General features: G+C 40.2%; 1 protein-coding gene across 1 annotated transcript in view; it reads left to right on the top strand.

Moving 5' to 3' along the window:
* Window positions 1-15035, top strand: part of LOC106586950 (unconventional myosin-X) — a 268076-nt gene that overhangs the window by 216369 nt on the left and 36672 nt on the right. The window contains exon 24 of the mRNA XM_045707324.1: window positions 14105-14228. Coding sequence (XP_045563280.1) covers window positions 14105-14228 — 124 coding nt within the window. The remainder of the gene's footprint in view (window positions 1-14104; window positions 14229-15035) is intronic.

Below are 15035 nucleotides of genomic sequence, written 5' to 3'. Positions count from 1 at the left end.
TAGGAGAGCCCATGGCATACAGAGTACTGGGTAGCTGCAGGAACAGGGTAGGAGAGCCCATGGCATACAGAGTACTGGGTAGCTGCAGGAACAGGGTAGGAGAGCCCATGGCATACAGAGTACTGGGTAGCTGCAGGAACAGGGTAGGAGAGCCCATGGCATACAGAGTACTGGGTAGCTGCAGGAACAGGGTAGGAGAGCCCATGGCATACAGAGTACTGGGTAGCTGCAGGAACAGGGTAGGAGAGCCCATGGCATACAGAGTACTGGGTAGCTGCAGGAACAGGGTAGGAGAGCCCATGGCATACAGAGTACTGGGTAGCTGCAGGAACAGGGTAGGAGAGCCCATGGCATACAGAGTACTGGGTAGCTGCAGGAACAGGGTAGGAGAGCCCATGGCATACAGAGTACTGGGTAGCTGCAGGAACAGGGTAGGAGAGCCCATGGCATACAGAGTACTGGGTAGCTGCAGGAACAGGGTAGGAGAGCCCATGGCATACAGAGTACTGGGTAGCTGCAGGAACAGGGTAGGAGAGCCCATGGCATACAGAGTACTGGGTAGCTGCAGGAACAGGGTAGGAGAGCCCATGGCACACAGAGTACTGGGTAGCTGCAGGAACAGGGTAGGAGAGCCCATGGCATACAGAGTACTGGGTAGCTGCAGGAACAGGGTAGGAGAGCCCATGGCACACAGAGTACTGGGTAGCTGCAGGAACAGGGTAGGAGAGCCCATGGCATACAGAGTACTGGGTAGATGCAGGAACAGGGTAGGAGAGCCCATGGCATACAGAGTACTGGGTAGCTGCAGGAACAGGGTAGGAGAGCCCATGGCATACAGAGTACTGGGTAGCTGCAGGAACAGGGTAGGAGATCCCATGGCACAACGAGTTTGGGTGGAATATCACCTGCGGGGCAGTGACAGCATGCATGCTGGGAAAACAGCGTTTTATATGTATTCCTCAACTGCTCATGTTAAGCGCAGCTCCACTATAAAACCCAAAGAGCCTACCCAGACCGGCTGGAAACCCAGACCGGCTGGAAACCCAGACCGACCGGCTGGAAACCCAGACCGACTGGAAACCCAGACCGGCTGGAAACCCAGACCGGCTGGAAACCCAGACCGACCGGCTGGAAACCCAGACCGGCTGGAAACCCAGACCGACTGGAAACCCAGACCGACCGGCTGGAAACCCAGACCGGCTGGAAACCCAGACCGACTGGAAACCCAGACCGGCTGGAAACCCAGACCGGCCGGCTGGAAACCCAGACCGACTGGAAACCCAGACCGGCCGGCTGGAAACCCAGACCGACTGGAAACCCAGACCGGCTGGAAACCCAGACCGACCGGCTGGAAACCCAGACCGGCTGGAAACCCAGACCGACCGGCTGGAAACCCAGACCGGCTGGAAACCCAGACCGACCGGCTGGAAACCCAGACCGACCGGCTGGAAACCCAGACCGGCTGGAAACCCAGACCGACCGGCTGGAAACCCAGACCGGCTGGAAACCCAGACCGGCTGGAAACCCAGACCGGCTGGAAACCCAGACCGACCGGCTGGAAACCCAGACCGGCTGGAAACCCAGACCGACCGGCTGGAAACCCAGACCGACCGGCTGGAAAGCGCGTGGCCATCATTCGCTATTAAATACGGATTACATGTCTTTTTTTTTGTCTTGCCCATTTGATAATGGGCCGTTCTGAATCTAAACTAATTTTACATATTAGTAAAGACAAGATTAAATTGAGAATAGTCTGACTGGTGAAAATATGATCGCTTGATGACAGAACAGCTGTGTGTAACCTGAAGCAAGGAAAATACGTTTTTTTTTTTTTGTGTAACTTTATCAAATCATCATCAGCCTTTAATCGCATCATGTTTTGATTTCTAAGGTTTGTATCTAAATAAAGTTGCCAAATAACTGTAAATCATATAAGACCTGTTTCAAATAATCACTTTACGCTCATCATAGTCACTTCATACTCGCTTCTAAATGGTAAAAATATCCTTTCTATTTTATTCAAGTTCAATTATATTCTTCTATCTTTAAAATCATATAATATAAAATAATGGCACAGGACTTATAAACATCTCTAGTCTGATAAATTGAACCAGTCTACAGTCTATATCATAACCAGATAATACAGTATCTAGTCTGATAAATGAACCAGTCTACAGTCTATATCATAGCCAGATAATACAGTATCTAGTCTGATAAATGAACCAGTCTACAGTCTATATCATAACCAGATAATACAGTATCTAGTCTGATAAATGAACCAGTCTACAGTCTATATCATAACCAGATAATACAGTATCTAGTCTGATAAATGAACCAGTCTACAGTCTATATCATAACCAGATAATACAGTATCTAGTCTGATAAATGAACCAGTCTACAGTCTATATCATAACCAGATAACATACAGTATCTAGTCTGATAAATGAACCAGTCTACAGTCTATATCATAGAGAATAACCAGATAACATACAGTATCTAGTCTGATAAATGAACCAGTCTACAGTCTATATCATAGCCAGATAACATACAGTATCTAGTCTGATAAATGAACCAGTCTACAGTCTATATCATAACCAGATAATACAGTATCTAGTCTGATAAATGAACCAGTCTATATCATAGCCAGATAACATACAGTATCTAGTCTGATAAATGAACAAGTCTACAGTCTATATCATAACCAGATAATACAGTATCTAGTCTGATAAATGAACCAGTCTACAGTCTATATCATAGCCAGATAACATACAGTATCTAGTCTGATAAATGAACAAGTCTACAGTCTATATCATAACCAGATAATACAGTATCTAGTCTGATAAATGAACCAGTCTACAGTCTATATCATAGCCAGATAACATACAGTATCTAGTCTGATAAATGAACAAGTCTACAGTCTATATCATAACCAGATAATACAGTATCTAGTCTGATAAATGAACCAGTCTACAGTCTATATCATAGAGAATAACCAGATAACATACAGTATCTAGTCTGATAAATGAACCAGTCTACAGTCTATATCATAGAGAATAACCAGATAACATACAGTATCTAGTCTGATAAATGAACCAGTCTACAGTCTATATCATAGCCAGATAACATACAGTATCTAGTCTGATAAATGAACCAGTCTACAGTCTATATCATAACCAGATAACATACAGTATCTAGTCTGATAAATGAACAAGTCTACAGTCTATATCATAGAGAATAACCAGATAACATACAGTATCTAGTCTGATAAATGAACAAGTCTACAGTCTATATCATAACCAGATAACATACAGTATCTAGTCTGATAAATGAACCAGTCTACAGTCTATATCATAGAAATAACCAGATAACATACAGTATCTAGTCTGATAAATGAACAAGTCTACAGTCTATATCATAGCCAGATAACATACAGTATCTAGTCTGATAAATGAACCAGTCTACAGTCTATATCATAACCAGATAATACAGTATCTAGTCTGATAAATGAACAAGTCTACAGTCTATATCATAACCAGATAACATACAGTATCTAGTCTGATACATGAACCAGTCTACAGTCTATATCATAGAGAATAACCAGATAACATACAGTATCTAGTCTGATAATTGAACCAGTCTACAGTCTATATCATAACCAGATAATACAGTATCTAGTCTGATAAATGAACCAGTCTATATCATAGCCAGATAATACAGTATCTAGTCTGATAAATGAACAAGTCTACAGTCTATATCATAACCAGATAACATACAGTATCTAGTCTGATAAATGAACAAGTCTACAGTCTATATCATAGCCAGATAACATACAGTATCTAGTCTGATAAATGAACAAGTCTACAGTCTATATCATAGCCAGATAACATACAGTATCTAGTCTGATAAATGAACAAGTCTACAGTCTATATCATAGCCAGATAACATACAGTATCTAGTCTGATAAATGAACCAGTCTACAGTCTATATCATAACCAGATAATACAGTATCTAGTCTGATAAATGAACAAGTCTACAGTCTATATCATAGCCAGATAACATACAGTATCTAGTCTGATAAATGAACCAGTCTACAGTCTATATCATAGAGAATAACCAGATAACATACAGTATCTAGTCTGATAAATGAACCAGTCTACAGTCTATATCATAGAGAATAACCAGATAACATACAGTATCTAGTCTGATAAATGAACCAGTCTACAGTCTATATCATAACCAGATAATACAGTATCTAGTCTGATAAATGAACCAGTCTACAGTCTATATCATAACCAGATAATACAGTATCTAGTCTGATAAATGAACCAGTCTACAGTCTATATCATAACCAGATAACATACAGTATCTAGTCTGATAAATGAACCAGTCTACAGTCTATATCATAGAATAACCAGATAACATACAGTATCTAGTCTGATAAATGAACCAGTCTACAGTCTATATCATAACCAGATAATACAGTATCTAGTCTGATAATTGAACCAGTCTACAGTCTATATCATAGAGAATAACCAGATAACATACAGTATCTAGTCTGATAAATGAACCAGTCTACAGTCTATATCATAGCCAGATAACATACAGTATCTAGTCTGATAAATGAACAAGTCTACAGTCTATATCATAGCCAGATAACATACAGTATCTAGTCTGATAATTGAACCAGTCTACAGTCTATATCATAGCCAGATAACATACAGTATCTAGTCTGATAATTGAACCAGTCTACAGTCTATATCATAGAGAATAACCAGATAACATACAGTATCTAGTCTGATAAATGAACCAGTCTACAGTCTATATCATAGCCAGATAACATACAGTATCTAGTCTGATAAATGAACAAGTCTACAGTCTATATCATAACCAGATAACATACAGTATCTAGTCTGATAAATGAACCAGTCTACAGTCTATATCATAGAATAACCAGATAACATACAGTATCTAGTCTGATAAATGAACCAGTCTACAGTCTATATCATAGCCAGATAACATACAGTATCTAGTCTGATAAATGAACCAGTCTACAGTCTATATCATAGAGAATAACCAGATAACATACAGTATCTAGTCTGATAAATGAACCAGTCTACAGTCTATATCATAGCCAGATAACATACAGTATCTAGTCTGATAAATGAACAAGTCTACAGTCTATATCATAGGAATAACCAGATAACATACAGTATCTAGTCTGATAAATGAACCAGTCTACAGTCTATATCATAGCCAGATAACATACAGTATCTAGTCTGATAAATGAACCAGTCTACAGTCTATATCATAACCAGATAACATACAGTATCTAGTCTGATAAATGAACCAGTCTACAGTCTATATCATAGAGAATAACCAGATAACATACAGTATCTAGTCTGATAAATGAACCAGTCTACAGTCTATATCATAACCAGATAATACAGTATCTAGTCTGATAAATGAACCAGTCTACAGTCTATATCATAACCAGATAATACAGTATCTAGTCTGATAAATGAACCAGTCTACAGTCTATATCATAACCAGATAACATACAGTATCTAGTCTGATAAATGAACAAGTCTACAGTCTATATCATAGAGAATAACCAGATAACATACAGTATCTAGTCTGATAAATGAACCAGTCTACAGTCTATATCATAGCCAGATAACATACAGTATCTAGTCTGATAAATGAACAAGTCTACAGTCTATATCATAGCCAGATAACATACAGTATCTAGTCTGATAATTGAACCAGTCTACAGTCTATATCATAGCCAGATAACATACAGTATCTAGTCTGATAATTGAACCAGTCTACAGTCTATATCATAGAGAATAACCAGATAACATACAGTATCTAGTCTGATAAATGAACCAGTCTACAGTCTATATCATAGCCAGATAACATACAGTATCTAGTCTGATAAATGAACAAGTCTACAGTCTATATCATAACCAGATAATACAGTATCTAGTCTGATAATTGAACCAGTCTACAGTCTATATCATAGAGAATAACCAGATAACATACAGTATCTAGTCTGATAAATGAACCAGTCTACAGTCTATATCATAGCCAGATAACATACAGTATCTAGTCTGATAAATGAACAAGTCTACAGTCTATATCATAGCCAGATAACATACAGTATCTAGTCTGATAAATGAACCAGTCTACAGTCTATATCATAGAGAATAACCAGATAAAATACAGTATCTAGTCTGATAAATGAACCAGTCTACAGTCTATATCATAGAGAATAACCAGATAACATACAGTATCTAGTCTGATAAATGAACCAGTCTACAGTCTATATCATAGCCAGATAACATACAGTATCTAGTCTGATAAATGAACAAGTCTACAGTCTATATCATAGAGAATAACCAGATAACATACAGTATCTAGTCTGATAAATGAACCAGTCTACAGTCTATATCATAGCCAGATAACATACAGTATCTAGTCTGATAAATGAACCAGTCTACAGTCTATATCATAACCAGATAATACAGTATCTAGTCTGATAAATGAACCAGTCTACAGTCTATATCATAACCAGATAACATACAGTATCTAGTCTGATAAATGAACCAGTCTACAGTCTATATCATAACCAGATAACATACAGTATCTAGTCTGATAAATGAACCAGTCTACAGTCTATATCATAACCAGATAACATACAGTATCTAGTCTGATAAATGAACCAGTCTACAGTCTATATCATAACCAGATAATACAGTATCTAGTCTGATAAATGAACAAGTCTACAGTCTATATCATAACCAGATAACATACAGTATCTAGTCTGATAAATGAACCAGTCTACAGTCTATATCATAGCCAGATAACATACAGTATCTAGTCTGATAAATGAACCAGTCTACAGTCTATATCATAGAGAATAGCCAGATAACATACAGTATCTAGTCTGATAAATGAACCAGTCTACAGTCTATATCATAACCAGATAATACAGTATCTAGTCTGATAAATGAACCAGTCTACAGTCTATATCATAACCAGATAACATACAGTATCTAGTCTGATAAATGAACAAGTCTACAGTCTATATCATAACCAGATAACATACAGTATCTAGTCTGATAAATGAACCAGTCTACAGTCTATATCATAACCAGATAACATACAGTATCTAGTCTGATAAATGAACCAGTCTACAGTCTATATCATAGCCAGATAACATACAGTATCTAGTCTGATAAATGAACCAGTCTACAGTCTATATCATAGAGAATACCAGATAACATGCAGTATCTAGTCTGATAAATGAACAAGTCTACAGTCTATATCATAACCAGATAAATACAGTATCTAGTCTGATAAATGAACAAGTCTACAGTCTATATCATAGAGAATAACCAGATAACATACAGTATCTAGTCTGATAAATGAACCAGTCTACAGTCTATATCATAGCCAGATAACATACAGTATCTAGTCTGATAAATGAACCAGTCTACAGTCTATATCATAGAGAATAACCAGATAACATACAGTATCTAGTCTGATAATTGAACCAGTCTACAGTCTATATCATAACCAGATAATACAGTATCTAGTCTGATAAATGAACAAGTCTATATCATAACCAGATAACATACAGTATCTAGTCTGATAAATGAACCAGTCTATATCATAACCAGATAACATACAGTATCTAGTCTGATAAATGAACCAGTCTACAGTCTATATCATAACCAGATAACATACAGTATCTAGTCTGATAATTGAACCAGTCTACAGTCTATATCATAGAGAATAACCAGATAACATACAGTATCTAGTCTGATAAATGAACCAGTCTACAGTCTATATCATAGCCAGATAATACAGTATCTAGTCTGATAAATGAACCAGTCTACAGTCTATATCATAGCCAGATAACATACAGTATCTAGTCTGATAAATGAACCAGTCTACAGTCTATATCATAGCCAGATAACATACAGTATCTAGTCTGATAAATGAACCAGTCTACACTCTATATCATAACCAGATAATACAGTATCTAGTCTGATAAATGAACCAGTCTACAGTCTATATCATAACCAGATAACATACAGTATCTAGTCTGATAAATGAACCAGTCTACAGTCTATATCATAGAGAATAACCAGATAACATACAGTATCTAGTCTGATAAATGAACCAGTCTACAGTCTATATCATAGCCAGATAACATACAGTATCTAGTCTGATAAATGAACCAGTCTACAGTCTATATCATAACCAGATAATACAGTATCTAGTCTGATAAATGAACAACACAGTCTATATCATAGCCAGATAACATACAGTATCTAGTCTGATAAATGAACAAGTCTACAGTCTATATCATAAACCAGATAATACAGTATCTAGTCTGATAAATGAACCAGTCTACAGTCTATATCATAACCAGATAACATACAGTATCTAGTCTGATAAATGAACCAGTCTACAGTCTATATCATAACCAGATAACATACAGTATCTAGTCTGATAAATGAACCAGTCTACAGTCTATATCATAGGTCCAGATAACATACAGTATCTAGTCTGATAAATGAACAAGTCTACAGTCTATATCATAACCAGATAATACAGTATCTAGTCTGATAAATGAACCAGTCTACAGTCTATATCATAGAGAATAACCAGATAACATACAGTATCTAGTCTGATAAATGAACAAGTCTACAGTCTATATCATAGAGAACCAGATAACTACAGTATCTAGTCTGATAATTGAACCAGTCTACAGTCTATATCATAACCAGATAACATACAGTATCTAGTCTGATAAATGAACCAGTCTACAGTCTATATCATAGAGAATAACCAGATAACATACAGTATCTAGTCTGATAAATGAACCAGTCTATATCATAGCCAGATAACATACAGTATCTAGTCTGATAAATGAACAAGTCTACAGTCTATATCATAACCAGATAATACAGTATCTAGTCTGATAATTGAACCAGTCTACAGTCTATATCATAGAGAATAACCAGATAACATACAGTATCTAGTCTGATAAATGAACAAGTCTACAGTCTATATCATAGCCAGATAACATACAGTATCTAGTCTGATAAATGAACCAGTCTACAGTCTATATCATAGAGAATAACCAGATAACATACAGTATCTAGTCTGATAAATGAACCAGTCTACAGTCTATATCATAGAGACCAGATAACATACAGTATCTAGTCTGATAAATGAACCAGTCTACAGTCTATATCATAGCCAGATAACATACAGTATCTAGTCTGATAAATGAACCAGTCTACAGTCTATATCATAGCCAGATAACATACAGTAAGACAACTCATTCTGTTCTTCTGAAATACATTTTCTTCATATCATAATGTTTCTATAGACCTGACTGAAATAAATAGTAGATTTATTGTGATGGTGTCCATTAAAATGGTTTATAGATGTTCCAAACAGAGCAAACTAGATTGCTATTTGGCCCTAAACAGAGAGTACACAGCGGCAGAATACCTGACCACTGTGACTGACCCAAACGTAAGGAAAGCTTTGACTATGTACAGACTCAGTGAGCAGAGCCTTGCTATTGAGAAAGGTCGCCGTAGGCAGACCTGGCTCTCAAGAGAAGACAGGCTATGTGCAACACTGCCCACAAAAATGAGGTGGAAACTGAGCTGCACTTCCTAACCTCCTGCCAAATGTATGACCATATTAGATCAAATCAAAGGCCCACAAGTCTCAGTCACTCACTGGCTTCTCACCAGAACCTGTTACTTCTTGAATCTCAGGGTGGCAGAAAAATATCCTCTATGGATCAACGAATATATACATGATACAAATAGTAGATGGACCTTTCAGTCAAATAGACCTTTTATGGCCTGGACCCAGATCTGTAACAGAACCATACTATCCTAGCCTGGTCCCAGATCTGTAACAGAACCATACTATCCTAGCCTGGTCCCAGACCTATAACATCACTAACAGAACCATACTATCCTAGCCTGGTCCCAGATCTATAACAGAACCATACTATCCTAGCCTGGTCCCAGATCTATAACAGAACCATACTATCCTAGCCTGATCCCAATCCTGTAACAGAACCATACTATCCTAGCCTGGTCCCAGATCTATAACAGAACCATACTATCCTAGCCTGGTCCCAGATCTATAACAGAACCATACTATCCTAGCCTGGTCCCAGATCTATAACAGAACCATACTATCCTAGCCTGGTCCCAGACCTACATCACTAACAGAACCATACTATCCTAGCCTGGTCCCAGACCTATAACAGAACCATACTATCCTAGCCTGGTCCCAGATCTATAACAGAACCATACTATCCTAGCCTGGTCCCAGACCTATAACAGAACCATACTATCCTAGCCTGGTCCCAGATCTATAACAGAACCATACTATCCTAGCCTGGTCCCAGATCTATAACAGAACCATACTATCCTAGCCTGGTCCCAGATCTATAACAGAACCATACTATCCTAGCCTGGTCCCAGATCTATAACAGAACCATACTATCCTAGCCTGGTCCCAGACCTATAACAGAACCATACTATCCTAGCCTGGTCCCAGACCTACACACTAACAGAACCATACTATCCTAGCCTGGTCCCAGATCTATAACAGAACCATACTATCCTAGCCTGGTCCCAGATCTATAACAGAACCATACTATCCTAGCCTGGTCCCAGATCTATAACAGAACCATACTATCCTAGCCTGGTCCCAGACCTATAACAGAACCATACTATCCTAGCCTGGTCCCAGACCTATAACAGAACCATACTATCCTAGCCTGGTCCCAGACCTACATCACTAACAGAACCATACTATCCTAGCCTGGTCCCAGATCTATAACAGAACCATACTATCCTAGCCTGGTCCCAGATCTATAACAGAACCATACTATCCTAGCCTGGTCCCAGATCTATAACAGAACCATACTATCCTAGCCTGGTCCCAGATCTATAACAGAACCATACTATCCTAGCCTGGTCCCAGATCTGTAACAGAACCATACTATCCTAGCCTGGTCCCAGATCTGTAACAGAACCATACTATCCTAGCCTGGTCCCAGATCTATAACAGAACCATACTATCCTAGCCTGGTCCCAGATCTATAACAGAACCATACTATCCTAGCCTGGTCCATGACCTACATCACTAACAGAACCACACTATCCTAGCCTGGTCCCAGATCTGTAACAGAACCATACTATCCTAGCCTGGTCCCAGATCTATAACAGAACCACACTATCCTAGCCTGGTCCCAGACCTACACACTAACAGAACCATACTATCCTAGCCTGGTCCCAGATCTATAACAGAACCATACTATCCTAGCCTGGTCCCAGACCTATAACAGAACCATACTATCCTAGCCTGGTCCCAGACCTATAACAGAACCATACTATCCTAGCCTGGTCCCAGATCTACATAACAGAACCATACTATCCTAGCCTGGTCCCAGATCTATAACAGAACCATACTATCCTAGCCTGGTCCCAGATCTATAACAGAACCATACTATCCTAGCCTGGACCCAGATCTATAACAGAACCATACTATCCTAGCCTGGTCCCAGATCTATAACAGAACCATACTATCCTAGCCTGGTCCCAGACCAACACCACTAACAGAACCATACTAGTCCCACTCCTAGCCTGGTCCCAGATCTATAACAGAACCATACTATCCTAGCCTGGTCCCAGATCTATAACAGAACCATACTATCCTAGCCTGGTCCCAGACCTATAACAGAACCATACTATCCTAGCCTGGTCCCAGATCTGCACTAACAGAACCATACTATCCTAGCCTGGTCCCAGATCTGTAACAGAACCATACTATCCTAGCCTGGTCCCAGATCTATAACAACTAACGAACCATACTATCCTAGCCTGGTCCCAGACCTACAACAGAACCATACTATCCTAGCCTGGTCCCAGATCTATAACAGAACCATACTATCCTAGCCTGGTCCCAGATCTGTAACAGAACCATACTATCCTAGCCTGGTCCCAGATCTATAACAGAACCATACTATCCTAGCCTGGTCCCAGATCTATAACAGAACCATACTATCCTAGCCTGGTCCCAGATCTATAACAGAACCATACTATCCTAGCCTGGTCCCAGATCTATAACAGAACCATACTATCCTAGCCTGGTCCCAGATCTATAACAGAACCATACTATCCTAGCCTGGTCCCAGACCTACTCCTAACAGAACCATACTATCCTAGCCTGGTCCCAGATCTATAACAGAACCATACTATCCTAGCCTGGTCCCAGACCAACACCACTAACAGAACCATACTAGTCCCAGAACCATACTATCCTAGCCTGGTCCCAGATCTATAACAGAACCATACTATCCTAGCCTGGTCCCAGATCTATAACAGAACCATACTATCCTAGCCTGGTCCCAGATCTATAACAGAACCATACTATCCTAGCCTGGTCCCAGATCTATAACAGAACCATACTATCCTAGCCTGGTCCCAGACCTATAACAGAACCATACTATCCTAGCCTGGTCCCAGACCTACATCACTAACAGAACCATACTATCCTAGCCTGGTCCCAGATCTATAACAGAACCATACTATCCTAGCCTGGTCCCAGATCTATAACAGAACCATACTATCCTAGCCTGGTCCCAGACCTATAACAGAACCATACTATCCTAGCCTGGTCCCAGACCTATAACGGAACCATACTATCCTAGCCTGGTCCCAGATCTATAACAGAACCATACTATCCTAGCCTGGTCCCAGACCTATAACAGAACCATACTATCCTAGCCTGGTCCCAGATCTATAACAGAACCATACTATCCTAGCCTGGTCCCAGATCTATAACAGAACCATACTATCCTAGCCTGGTCCCAGATCTATAACAGAACCATACTATCCTAGCCTGGTCCCAGACCTATAACAGAACCATACTATCCTAGCCTGGTCCCAGATCTATAACAGAACCATACTATCCTAGCCTGGTCCCAGATCTATAACAGAACCATACTATCCTAGCCTGGTCCCAGACCTATAACGGAACCATACTATCCTAGCCTGGTCCCAGATCTATAACAGAACCATACTATCCTAGCCTGGTCCCAGATCTATAACAGAACCATACTATCCTAGCCTGGTCCCAGATCTATAACAGAACCATACTATCCTAGCCTGGTCCCAGATCTATAACAGAACCATACTATCCTAGCCTGGTCCCAGATCTGTAACAGAACCATACTATCCTAGCCTGGTCCCAGATCTATAACAGAACCATACTATCCTAGCCTGGTCCCAGATCTATAACAGAACCATACTATCCTAGCCTGGTCCCAGATCTATAACAGAACCATACTATCCTAGCCTGGTCCCAGATCTATAACAGAACCATACTATCCTAGCCTGGTCCCAGATCTATAACAGAACCATACTATCCTAGCCTGGTCCCAGATCTATAACAGAACCATACTATCCTAGCCTGGTCCCAGATCTATAACAGAACCATACTATCCTAGCCTGGTCCCAGACCTATAACAGAACCATACTATCCTAGCCTGGTCCCAGACCTACATCACTAACAGAACCATACTATCCTAGCCTGGTCCCAGATCTATAACAGAACCACACTATCCTAGCCTGGTCCCAGATCTATAACAGAACCATACTATCCTAGCCTGGTCCCAGATCTATAACAGAACCATACTATCCTAGCCTGGTCCCAGACCTACATCACTAACAGAACCATACTATCCTAGCCTGGTCCCAGATCTATAACAGAACCACACTATCCTAGCCTGGTCCCAGATCTATAACAGAACCACACTATCCTAGCCTGGTCCCAGATCTATAACAGAACCATACTATCCTAGCCTGGTCCATGACCTACATCACTAACAGAACCATACTATCCTAGCCTGGTCCCAGATCTATAACAGAACCATACTATCCTAGCCTGGTCCCAGATCTATAACAGAACCATACTACCCTGGTCCCGGACCTGTTTGTGCTCTGGCTAGGCGTTCGCTGTGTAATAATATATCTATGTTTGTGATGTTCAGTTTATAGACAGTGACACAAGCACCGATGGTTATGTGGACACAGACGAGGAGGTGTCCAATGGAAGGGTTCATCTACTGAACGGCTCTGGACCTCCGTACTTTCACAGCTTCCTCTACATGAAAGGTGAGTACATTCACCAATGGCACCCTATTCCCTATATAGCGCACTACTTTTCACCAGGACCCATAGGGGATAGGGTGCTATTTGGGACAGATGCTAGATAAACCACTGGTCGACAGGCATGTAGATGTTTCAGACACCTGCTATGTTGTAGAGTGTAGAAGTCTAGCAGGCTTCTGCTATGTTGTAGAGTGTAGTAGTCTAGCAGGCTTCTGCTATGTTGTAGAGTGTAGTAGTCTAGCAGGCTTCTGCTATGTTGTAGAGTGTAGTAGTCTAGCAGGCTTCTGCTATGTTGTAGAGTGTAGTAGTCTAGCAGGCTTCTGCTATGTTGTAGAGTGTAGTAGTCTAGCAGGCTTCTGCTATGTTGTAGAGTGTAGTAGTCTAGCAGGCTTCTGCTATGTTGTAGAGTGTAGAAGTCTAGCAGGCTTCTGCTATGTTGTAGAGTGTAGTAGTCTAGCAGGCTTCTGCTATGTTGTAGAGTGTAGTAGTCTAGCAGGCTTCTGCTATGTTGTAGAGTGTAGTAGTCTAGCAGGCTTCTGTTATGTTGTAGAGTGTAGAAGTCTAGCAGGCTTCTGCTATGTTGTAGAGTGTAGAAGTCTAGCAGGCTTCTGCTATGTTGTAGAGTGTAGTAGTCTAGCAGGCTTCTGCTATGTTGTAGAGTGTAGTAGTCTAGCAGGCTTCTGCTATGTTGTAGAGTGTAGTAGTCTAGCAGGCTTCTGCTATGTTGTAGTAGTCTAGCAGGCTTCTGCTATGTTGTAGTAGTCTAGCAGGCTTCTGCTATGTTGTAGAGTGTAGAAGTCTAGCAGGCTT

Source organism: Salmo salar, chromosome ssa25 (assembly GCF_905237065.1).
Source record: "Salmo salar chromosome ssa25, Ssal_v3.1, whole genome shotgun sequence".
Taxonomy (NCBI): domain Eukaryota; kingdom Metazoa; phylum Chordata; class Actinopteri; order Salmoniformes; family Salmonidae; genus Salmo; species Salmo salar.
Note: the sequence above shows the minus strand (reverse complement) of the source record. Positions and strands in the feature narration are given on the sequence as shown.